This window comes from Nematolebias whitei, chromosome 9 (assembly GCF_014905685.2).
Source record: "Nematolebias whitei isolate Nwh7 chromosome 9, NemWhi1, whole genome shotgun sequence".
Taxonomy (NCBI): Eukaryota; Metazoa; Chordata; class Actinopteri; order Cyprinodontiformes; family Rivulidae; genus Nematolebias; species Nematolebias whitei.
In genome coordinates, this window is record NC_056506.1 from 39,015,917 (window position 1) to 39,028,336 (window position 12,420).

Consider the following 12,420-nt stretch of genomic DNA (forward strand, 5'->3'; position numbering starts at 1 on the left):
TTAACTGTCAATCAATCAATCAATCGCGTGATACATTTAAATTATCGAAATCATTTCCCTTTATCGGCTTTATCATTTCTTTGTGTCGCTCTCTTTCTACTGAAGACACTGGATGACAAAAGGCTCAACTCTGGCGCTCTTCACTGACCCCCCCTTTCTCTTTTCTCTTTAAAATCAATTTTAACAATCCAAAAATCTCATTTTTGGATAATTACTAATTATTGTCAAATTTCAAACAACATTATCGTTTATCGCAATAATTTCTGAGACAATAAATCACCCAGCAACATTTGTTATCGTGACAGGCCTACTCCTAAACTTCCATTTTGTCGAAGTTTTCAAATGATCACTTTACTTCAACAGTATATTAGAAATTTGATATTTTACAACGTTTTATGTGCCACCCCAGGATTTTTAGTGGCCACCTCAATAAAATATTTCTGGAAGCACCACTGGTACCTTAATTTTAGAATTGTTTGTCACTATAAATCTGGAAATCTATTTCAAACTACACCTTTTATTGTAGTTCAGGTCAACAGTTCTGTTGGACTTTGTAGTTTGCAGTGAGTACTTTTTATTCAGAAACTGAGAATCACTCATTTAGATGAGCAAGGGAAACTTCAGCCAAAAAATGAAATCAATTTATGGCTTCCATCTGGTATGAGACAAACTTGTCAACATGCTGTGCTGTTTTTCTACGTCTGTTCCATTAATTAGACTAATTCCACAGTCTGAAACTCAGACAAGTATCAACAGCTGTTAATAAACTTCTCCTCCTAGACGCACTCCTAGAAAAGTAGTGACATGACTGAGCACAAACGACCGGTTTTGATGGAATCACGTCAAATATACGGCAACTCACAAACGGTTTGTTGCTCTTTTATTTTTACTTTAAAAGAACTATATATAGGTTTCTTCATAAGAACATTATGGAAAACCAGCTAGTCCTAGGTATACTGTATAAACAGTAAATCATTCTGACAAATAAAGGTGGCATTTACAGGCAAACTTTGATGAATTTTGACCAAAAAATGAATCAGTATTCCTTTGACTTTTAGAGAAAAGCAGGAGGACTAGCATCAGCAAAACCGAACCCTTTTTTTTTCTTGCTTTAACTTTAGCTGACAGTTTGCTCAGATCAAAGCTTTTAAAATCGGTTTAATGAACACGTTTCTTCTTAAACTCACACTCAGCAGTTACCTGCCAAGCACTTGCTGATGCAAATGTTTCTTGGCTTCTAAAAGGAAAATGCATATAGGCTTAAAGCTGGAAGAACAAAATGGAATCCAAACTCCTTTTCTTTGTCAAACAAACTAGAAAAATGAATCTTCAAGGAAACAAAATATGTTGGAGCTGATTCGGTCTTTAAGTGGACAATTGGGGGATTTATCGCTTATTGAGCTTTTGCGATTAAAAACTGACTTCGGGATTCTGATTTAATCATTTCCAATCTGTCGGAACAAAGGACACGACTGGCAACGTTAACAGCTGAGTGACTTCTGTGATCCCGGAGGAGGAAACTGACACAGACTTGATTAAATGAGAACAGAGATGGTATCCTTGGAGGTAAGAAGCCCTGTCAGGAAGTTTGTATCGGAATTAATGAAGAGAAAAACGATGGTTCCCCGGGCGGTTTCTATCTGTGTCCTCACAAACTCACAGCAGAGCCTCCTTCTCATGCTCATGACCACATTTGTCCCAAAGGAGAGATTTGACTTGGCATGATTTATTGTAATATCAGCAGGGACACATCCCTCGTGTTTACCAAGGGTTTGATTGACTGAAGAAATGCAAATGTTTTGGAGACTGCAGAAAACTTCAGCAGAAGATTGACAGCTTCAATTACTCCCCATGCATGGCCACAACACTAAACATTCAAGTGAACCTCACATCATTAAAGCTTTCAGTATCCCATTACTTCATCATCGTACTTTCTTGAGGCTTTTCCGTGCATGGGTTCGAGCTCATCAGTGAAATAATGTATAAAACTAAAGCAGCAGAGCCTGAAATGACCAGCAGGTATACAACTCAGGCTTAAAACAAGCGAGACCTTGAATTTCACTTATTAAAAGGTCCCAGCAACTTTCCCAACCCTCATAGACATGTAAGAACAGAAGAGACGGAAGATTATTAACAGAATTATCGATTGGTGATTCAATTCTTATTATGTTTTTGCAGCCTATTTAGGCAACAAGTGCATATAAACAGGAAGATATGAGATTACTTAGCAGTATCGATTTCAGAAAACACAGATCAGTCAAGACTATCTCCACTTTCTCCTAATGTTTGCCACACAACTGAAAGACTGGGAAACAAAGTACTTACAAAACTATAATTGGTCCAAACTCTTAAGGCATATTTAGGATGTTTGCAACACTTAAATTCTTAAATAGTCCTTCAAAAAAGGGGCTTGTTTTGCATCACTATCTTGTTAAAAAGCAACCAACAAAATCATATGTTATAGTGTATTTAACCATGTCTGCTAATTATTTATTCATGCTAAATGACATACACTAATACAACTAGGGTACCAACGCCCACTAATTGCATTTAAAGACAATTCCCAGATCAAAAAAACTTAGCAGCCCTGATTGAGTTCATATGAATGGTTGACTTCTTTGTATTTATTTGGTCCTAACTGACACAATCTTTATTAAATTGAATATATATATTTACATTTATTTTAGCGTACCATTGGGCGTCCGTTTAGTGTATATCTTAGTTTATATCTCAGATCCTTATTTACTATTTCTTTTTACACTTTATATTTTTGCTATTGTTTGATGTAACCAGGACCCTATGTACACAATTTCATTCTACCTCATGTACCACATGTGATGCGAATGACAAATAAAGAAACTCTGACTCTCTGACTCTTGACTCTGATTCTATAGATGTCATGTGTGAAATTAATTTGTGAGTGAGCAGTAACACACCACTGTTTTTAGAGGTTTTTATATACAAATATAAAAATTAGGCGCTGACTACAGAAATCAACAATAATTGCCATATCTTAAAAAGTCATTTCTTAACTTTTTGAGAGTTTTCTACCTGGATTATTGAGCACGCATCAGAATAATTGCCACATTGTGTTAAATGTGTTACAGCAGTGACATCTAGCGGCCACTTTGGGAGTTGCATTAACCTAAGTTTCAAGGAATGCAGCCTTTTAGGATTTATTTACAAACTTTATGAGTCAAATTAAAAAATGGGGCATTTTGCATTGTGTGTTTATTGTATGAATAACTCTACAATGCTGTAAAGGGTGGTGGCAGGTAATAAATAAGTGAATGTTTTGCTTCAGGCGGCGTTGAAGAAGACATTGAACGCAGCCTTCCACTCCTCGGTCACATGCTAGTCGAACCGAATCAGCTGACATCACCTGCTTCTCCTTTTGGTGCTCTTCCTCCTCCATTGATAGCTAGCGTCTTTTGAAACAGGGTTTTATCGTTCCCTTGGTCTCTCTGGCCTCAAATTTTAAATTTGAGCCAAGTGTATCCCGCTGCTCTAGCAGGTTAGAGTACCGGACAGATGCTGCTGGAGTGGATGATGAACGGACACGCCATTCTTTACACGGGGGTCACTTTGGCCTTCTGGAGCACCATACTAATCGTAGGTAAGGGGACAGATTCTCGTGTAATTCACTCGTAACAGTCGAATCAGTGAATTATTTTTATACGCGTTCACACATCCCGAATAATCGCCATTTACTCGATCATTGTCGTCTTGTGGCTCAATGAATTGAAGCAGCCAGTGGGTCCTGGCTAAATCTTGGAACTAGCATTGTTGCGGTTCATTCAGCTAGCTGCTTCGTGCTGTTTGTTAAATTAACCAGTTGAAAGTCAGGACTTTTGTATATATTAGTAGCTGGAGACCTAATAAACAGCTTGCTTTGGAAATGATGGGTTTGTGCATTTATCTGCGAGGCGAGCTGCGCACGTTAGCTTCTTACTAGCTCCCTTCATGCTAGCCGAAGAGCTAACTTCACCGGACAGAAGCTGTGGCGATTTATGTTGACTAGTTTTTTATTTATTTGTAGAAATAGAAGTAATTTAGTTATTTCTAAGTGTTCTCCTGCTTCCCTTTTAGCAGCTTAAAGCTTTAGGTTGGTCTATCATAATGGTAGCATGCTAGTTTTTTTTAATTATTATTGCAACACAGGTTTCTTAAAAAAGGAACTGCAGATGTTTCCACGTGAAACTGAGCCATCATACAGATGTTGCCACTTGTTTCCACGTTTTTAGGGTTGTCATAGTTTTCCTTCAGGCTTGCCATCAGTAATTCTTCATGTTTAGTGTTGATCTTTGCAGACTGTTTATAGAAAATCTGTTTCTTGGAAGCAAAGCTTTTAGAAATTAGGATAATATTAAAATAGTTTCACATTCATGTGAGACAGTCATGTCTAAACGATAAAATCTTGCTGTAATTGACTCACTTGCAAGCTGTCATGTTTCTGTTTACCCCACAGGTATCTGTTATACCATATTTGACCTTGGATTCCGTTTTGATGTGGCATGGTAAGATCAGTTTTCATAGTCTTTTTTTTTTTAATGTATTTTATCCCATGGAGTCTTAAAAAAATCCCAAAGCACAGAACAGTACAAGCTGAAGTATTTAAAACACAATATTTTAATTTCATGTAGCTTGTTGTTGTTGTAAGGAAACACAACCTTTAGTGACTTTGTTGCACCATCCTAAGAAAACGAATACTATACAGATAACTTTTTGTTCTCTTGCTAATAAAATCCACAAGATTAAACAACACAGTCATTATTTTATAGGAATATAAGTTATTTGAAGCAGAGTTTTTGTATGTTTTTTTTTTAAAGTTACTGTTCTTACCATTTAAAATCACGGCCATAAATTAAATGTTACTTTCTGATGTCTGTCGTCGTGGCTCATTTTGAGTATTTCCTCTACTTTGACACATTAGTCTGACGTTTTCTTAAATAGTGAGATGGGGTGGGTACTACCGGTAAACTGTTCATAACACTGCTAGATAAAAACATGACTTTGTTCTGAAACTTGGTAATTAAATTTGACTTGGTGGTTATGCTAACAGAAACGGAAGGCTTGTGTGCGAGACTTGAGTTGTGGAAATACTCTGGAGTGGCATGTAGGCCGCACAGGAAGCAGGACATGCTCCAAACAAAGTCTGTAGGTTTATCTGCTGGACTTTGTAGATTATAGTAAAAAAAAATTGACATATTAACAAAAGACATCAGTCAATGTGATAACTGTATGTGGGAAATTACCTGCTGTAGTCTCAAATGAGCTCAGACACGTTCTGCTCTTTACACAAACAATATGGAATACAGTTTGTTGTACAGTGTGATTATTTAGACCAAATGCAGCTCCTTGAAAGGACGTCGAATAAATTTCTGCACTGCGATGTCTGAGACTACTGCTGAATCAGTCACATTTCAGCAAGTCTTTCCTGACAGTCTGTTCTGTAGTGTTCAATCAAAATGTGTTTCCTCTCTTTTTAAAACAAACATTTAGTCTTTTTCTTGCAAAAACAAAATTGAAGCACGAAGGAAATGGTATATAGGAGTTTTTTTTTTTTCTGTCTTCTTGCATGTTTGGAGACGTAGTCAGATGAATTGTTGGGCCATGTTTTACTTCAGGGAATCATCTCATGGAGCCAGTTGTGGTGCACATCGCGCATTCATCCTGCAAAACTATATTTTCCCCTCAAATTTTAATTAAAACTAATGGGTTGAAGCTGAACTAAGTCAATAAAGGGTTGTTTTGATGCTTTTGATGTTGGTTTAAAGTTCTTCTTTGTATTTTCATCCCTCAGGTTCCTGACGGAGACGTCTCCTTTTATGTGGGCCAATCTGGGCATTGGTTTGGCCATCTCTCTGTCTGTGGTGGGAGCTGCCTGGTGAGTGCTCAACAAGAAACAAATATATGGGGGAACTTACACCTGTTTTGTATTTTTGTTTGAAAATTGAAACAACAGCCATCCTAAAATGTCAAATTTGTCTAAAAATATTGGCCTCTCCTTTTCAAAGTTCCATTTAAAGTTCATTTGAAAACTAAATAATGGTGCATGGTACATGTACTATAAAGTAGTATCAGTCCCTTATTCTGGCATCTTGGAATTCTCATTTTACTGCATATTCAGGCAGTCACAATAAACGATATATTAATTAATCCCACAATAAATTAAAATTATTGACCTCCTTTTCATTTAGTCGCTTTATCGTTTCTTCGTGTCTCTCACTTTCTGAAGACACTGGATGACAAAAAAGGCTCAACTCCGGTGCTCTCCACTGACCCCTCCCTTTCTCTTTCCTCTTTAAAATCTGTTTTAACCATCCAAAATTGCGTTTTTGGATCACGAAAAGCAGCTAAGCTGAGAAGCTAAGCTAACAGGCCGACCTCTGGGGACATAAACACCGTCTTGTCGAAGCTCCAAAATTCATGGTTGAAACTCGTGCTTTTGTGTAAAAAGTTTTTTCTCTGCAAAAAGAAGCTGAGAACTTGTTTACTGATTAAAAAAAAAAATTATTAAAAGCTTTGTGTGACAAATGCTATGCTAAAGAGCTCAAAACACACCGAGCGTCCGCCATTTTGAGAACCAGAGAGAGACAGCCCATGTCATGTCAAAGGGTCTCCCTCCCATTTTTCTTAAAGGGACGCGCTGCTCGCTCCCTCACTATCCATCCTTCATTCATTGAGCATGGGCTTTGTTGTTTGTTATCCATCCTTCAGTTCAAACAGTCTTACACTGCCTTCCGGTGGTCGAAAAAAGGTACTACATGCAAAACAAATTAAACGTTTCTTCTTAAATTGGACAATAATTCCTAATTATTGTCAAATTTAAAACAATATTATTGTTTATTGCAATAATTTCTAAGACAGTAAATCGCCCAGAAAAATTTGTTATCATGACAGGCCTAACTGTCACATTCTGATTTGTTTTAAGCTTAAATTTATGAAAGACAAGCAGAGATAAATATATTAGGGAAGTTGCTGTTCTTGATCAACAGAATAATCTTAACAGATGCAAATGAAACTACAAACTTTCCATTATGCTGTAAAGGTTTAACTGTGAAGAGATTAAATATTATTCAGGCTCTGTACTGAACTGGCCTCTGACTTACAAGTAATATTAGTTCCTGTTGTCTCAATTTAAAATAAACGATGAATGCTCTTGTGTGTTTCCCATTCATTTCTAAGTAAAGTTCATATATTACTGCGAGATGACAACTTGCTTCGCGTCATAATTACCTTCACGTAGACGAGAATAATCTTCACTTTAAATTTAAATATTCCGTTCTTTTAACCTTCTTTAATATGTAGTTTATGTAAAATGTGCAGAGTTATTAGTTTAAATGGATCGTTTAGAACAATCTTCAGGGTGTTTTGTTATAATGGCCATGTCTCGGATGCATTTAGAACTAATCGGATCACAGAAGTTGTGTTCGTGGAAGCAAATGTTAGTGACCATCCTCAGGCAGGTTAGAGTTAATTTTTGGCTGAGTAAAATGATCAACAGCCTTCTGGCTATGGCTCTTTTTAAAATTTTACATCAGTTAATGACTCTGATGTGAAAAATGTTGCACTGATAGTTTTGTTTTGTCCTTGTTTTTCTAGGGGCATCTACATCACTGGCTCCAGCATCATTGGTGGCGGTGTCAAGGCCCCACGAATCAAAACCAAAAATTTGGTCAGGTAGGCTTATTTAGATATCAGAAGTGTTCAGATAGACCGAATCCCACCAGTAATAACAACAGTTGGACACAAAATGATAAAATAATTACATTTTAATGTTTCCCAGTCAAATGAATTATGTTTGGATGGAGAGATTTTATTTTCCTTATGCTCTTGTTTTGTTTCTGTAGCATTATCTTCTGCGAAGCTGTTGCCATTTATGGGATCATCATGGCTATTGTCATCAGCAACATGGCTGAGGTAACTATCACCTTTCCTTCTTTTTAGAAACCTATACAAGGCTGGAAGAAGGCTTGAGCTTTAAGATGTGAAGGACTGAAATATAATTCAAAAAGCAGAATGAAGATGAGTTTCTTAAAATAATCTCCCGCATTTTCCAGAACTTCAGTGGAACAACCCCCGAGACCATTGGAGCACGAAATTACCAAGCTGGTAAGAAAACGGACGAGAAGCAACAGAAATTTAAAGGGGCCTGAAAAGAAGTTGACAAGTTTAGTATAAAATTGCACCAAGGCATTGCCCAACCTTTCACTTGTGTATTTTTGTCTTCGTAGGAAGCACATGCTATATTTTCCGCCGTACACGTCGCTCCACCCGATACGTCGCATCAGTCCAAATATGTTTTAATAAAGTGGAAAAATCCATAAATTTTGCCATATACGTCACATCTATTATGCGTCACCGTTGACAACCTGGAAATGTGGGCCGGTGTTGTGCCAAACATCGATGGGCTGCCAAATGGAGGCCGCAGGAGTGTACACGGAAGGACTTTAACAAGAATTTAACAAAATTAACACTTAAAAACAATTATTTGTTCGCTCGAAATTATAGTAAAGGTTTATCTCAGTTGAAATTTTAATTCATAAATGCACTTCAATGATCAAATTAGCTGCATTATTATTATTATTATTATTCTTTCGCCGGGGCGGTGCGGCGAAATGAAGCTGATATGACGTTTGCTCCAAGCAGCGAGCAGAACGAAGGTGGGAGACCGTGGCAAGCCGATTGTGTCATTAATAACTGGTGATGATTCTCAGTCATCCTGGACATGGTAAATTCAAAAAAGTTCAAGACAAAAACAACAATATAAAGTGAATAATAATAAATAAAGTCTAGTTGTTTTTGTCTTGAAATTTTTCGAATTTGTCATTAATAGCCACGTTTACCTATTACGATAAAACGGCATGCCCAGCTACTGCAGCGCCATCTAGCGGCTGAAAATGGTAGTGTTCAATCAATATTTTCAGTCCGAATGAATGAAAACGGTCATATCGTAGCCAACAATTGGTTTATAAATGTTTGGGGGGAAAAAATTCATAAATACGTTGCTTCGGCCTGTAAGTTGCAGGGCATGCAAATTATCCAAAAAAAAGCACGACTTATAGGGCGAAAAATATGGTATTTCCTTTTGTTTTTTTCCCTAATTTTTTTTTAGTTTCTCGACTCATTTTGTTCCCATTTCTGTCAGGTTACTCCATGTTTGGGGCGGGTCTGACTGTGGGCTTTTCCAACCTTTTCTGTGGGATCTGCGTGGGCATCGTTGGCAGCGGAGCAGCGCTGGCTGACGCCCAGAACGCGAGCCTCTTTGTGAAGATCCTCATTGTGGAAATCTTTGGCAGCGCCATTGGCCTGTTTGGTGTCATCGTAGCCATTCTGCAGGTAAATGAGATTTACCTCCGTTTTTATTTCCTCGCATCCTTTTCAGACGTTTATAGTAAAAAATATTTTCTTTCCTTCTCAGACCTCAAAAGTAAAGATGGGAGATTAGAAGACGTTCTCACACTCTGAGAAGAGAATACTGCTGGAACAATAAGATGGATTGTTGTGTACATATGTCGTAAATTATTTAAATGTCTATATTTACCTGGTTTTATTTTTAACTATCATTCATGTGCGAGTTATTTTTAAGGGGAAGCATAGATGTATAAAAAAAGACAACTGGTACCAAAAAAAAAGGTAAAACGTTGATTTTTTTTTTTCCTGTAAATTTCTTCCCCTCCTTCACACTTCAGATGAGCTAAACTGAACAACCTGATGAGTTGTGCAAGTCAACTGCAACGTTAAGCTGTGAAAATCTAATAATCTGCAGCTAAGTTGGCATCTTTCTGACCACACTTGTTGAATGGTAGGTAAAAATTACACAGGAGTATTTGGATATGTGTGTGTGTGCGTGTGTTCAATGTTTGATTTGCTTTTCCTGTAAAGCACGAGAAGGTTGTCGTTTAAAGCCTGGTCTGTCAGATTTTGTTTCTGTACCTGCTCATTGCTAATTATTGATTCTTTAATCCACATAAATGGCCCACATAGTGTTTTTTTTATGCCTCAGGAAAGCTATGGGGAAATAAAAGGACTTTCTAAAATTGTTAAACTTTGCCCAAGATGAGCGTAAATATCAGAAAAATGATCACAGCATAGGGAATTTAAAAAGTGACTGCAGCATTTGTCTTTGAGCAGTCAGGAATAATTATTTAACTTTAATTATATAAACTATTGAGCTTTGCCACCTTGTTACTGATCATCTTAGAACAGAAAAAAAGTATGGCTCCGTTGGTTTATTGATTGAGATTTTAAGCAATCCCTGCTGGTCTTCTGTTCCAAGCTTCATTACAAAACCCACTTGTGCACATTATTTTTTATGTTCTTATTTTACACAAAATTTAGCTTCTGTAAATCCTGATTAAAATTTTTTTTTTTGTACCTCTTGTTTTACATGCACTGCACTTTGTTGCAAAAATGTTAACCGTTTATTGTTTACCAATCGTTGCTAACATTCCACAAATTGTGCAATTTAGGCGTCTGGAAATAAAAGCTTGAGCGTTGGTGCATTCGTGTAACATCACAACACAGATGTGGCGTGTTGGCGTTATTTCAGTGTTTCAGGTCGTTTTGTTTGATTTTTTTCTGGGTTTTGTGAACTTTTTGGCGTCCAGGTTAAAGAAGAAAATGAAGCGGAGCTGATTTATTTTTCCACAGGGACGACATATCAGCTTTATTTGTCTGAAGTTTCTCTTTGTTTTTACTCCTTTACTATTTTAATTTAATCTGGCAGGAACTTTGTTCTCATAAGCACTCAATTCAGATGGAGACCCAAGATTTGGTAACCAAGGCTCTGCATCAAATCCAAGACTTTCAGTGATTTTAAGGTGGTGCTGTGCGTATATGTTGACGTGATGATCAGAAAACTCATTTTTGACACGCAAGTCAAAAATCAGATTTTCTTTCTGGCTTCATAAATGTCATTGAGAAAATAAAACTTATTTCATCAAAATCTGAAATTTGTTTTCTTCTGTATTAGTATTTGAAATGCAACTTTACAAGCGGCTGACTCCTGCAGTGTATTTTTGTCCACTAGATGATGCAAAAGAGCAACATGACGCTGAACACGAGAAAGTATTTATCAAGAAACTTGAAATGTATTTTGTCCCCTCCGGGGCTCCGTAGGATTTAGGTCTAAAACATAATTATCAGCTTTTAAAGGTTTAGGAAGAACACAATGAACTGAAGACCAAAGTTTTCACAAGAAAAGGTAATCTTGGATGGACTATGTTTAAAAGTTAAGTGTAATTTCAGGTTGGGGCTAAGTCATACAAATTATAGCTTTGTTTTATGGGATCAATTTGTTAAAATTAAGATTACATTTAATTACAGCTCACAAGTTAACGTGTTAGCTTGTTAGCATGTTTTACTTTATGCAAGAAAAAGTATTATTTTCTATCGTATATCTTTTACAATACTCTTTTAAATTATATAACGATACATTTATACAAAAACTATTTAACTTGAAGGCAACAAAGGTGTTTGTATTATGTCTTGCTAACTTGTGACTTAATTGAAACATCTTTTATGAGTCTGAATTACCAAACGAACCCAAACTGGAGACAAGTCCATATTTGGTGAAAATAAACTAAAATATAGGTTAAACTTGGCATGGATTTTTTTGTTGTTGTTTAAACTTAAACATATTTATCTCCTAAATAAATGGATACCTGAGATGAAAGATGGGCACCTTAACTAAAAAAAAAGAGCAACTACGGTAGTTTAAAGTATTTAATTATCTTTTTGGTATAGTAATTCCCACCCTGTCCTCAGATCTGGGTGCTAAAAAAAAAAGAGTTTATACACTTCCTCCATCTCAAATAAATCAAAAGAAAAGCGAAAGGAAATTGCGACCACGCGGGCTTCCGTAGGCACCAACAGTGAAGGGACCTGCTCGCTGCCTCAGCCTGAAAGCATCTGTCTCGCTCCGCTTTATTCTATTCACCAAAATCACAACGAGATGGACGGAAAACCAGGGGCGAAACATCTCCCTTTTCTTTAGTTTGCGCTAGAGCATCGTTCCGAGTCACCTTAGCGATGTCAGCTTGCGTAATTCTGCTTTTCATGAGGCTGTTTTCCCAGATGAGGAGACATAATAGCCTGTCATAGTTATCCTGAACAGCGACGAGCTGGGTTGAGCTGCTTGTTTGTTCATCGTTCGTTTGTCTCAACGGTTCAGCGCTTATTGAGAGTTTGTTGTGGTTCTTTCTTTCATTTCTCTGCTGATGGGGGAGTCTTTGGTCCTCCAGCAGAGAAGAAGATGCACAGAGAGAAGTAATCCGCCTCCCAACATAAAGGTAGGTGCACTGTCTGCATGCTTTCTGGGATGCATTGTTGTATTCAGCATAGACGCACGCTTGCTTTTGTTTTTCCAAAGCTTTTATCCTGCAGCTTTGTAGCATTAGGCTGAGTTTTGGATAT

General features: G+C 37.1%; 1 protein-coding gene across 1 annotated transcript; it reads left to right on the forward strand.

Moving 5' to 3' along the window:
- Nucleotides 1-3,366: 3,366 nt before the first annotated feature.
- Nucleotides 3,367-10,951, forward strand: atp6v0b (ATPase H+ transporting V0 subunit b). The gene is made up of 8 exons (XM_037681801.1): nucleotides 3,367-3,616; nucleotides 4,469-4,517; nucleotides 5,804-5,887; nucleotides 7,606-7,683; nucleotides 7,854-7,923; nucleotides 8,064-8,115; nucleotides 9,152-9,342; nucleotides 9,425-10,951. Exons 1-8 carry the CDS (start codon nucleotides 3,532-3,534, stop codon nucleotides 9,449-9,451), a joined length of 636 nt encoding a protein of 211 aa, XP_037537729.1. The 5' UTR covers nucleotides 3,367-3,531; the 3' UTR covers nucleotides 9,452-10,951.
- The last annotated feature ends 1,469 nt before the right edge of the window (nucleotides 10,952-12,420 follow it).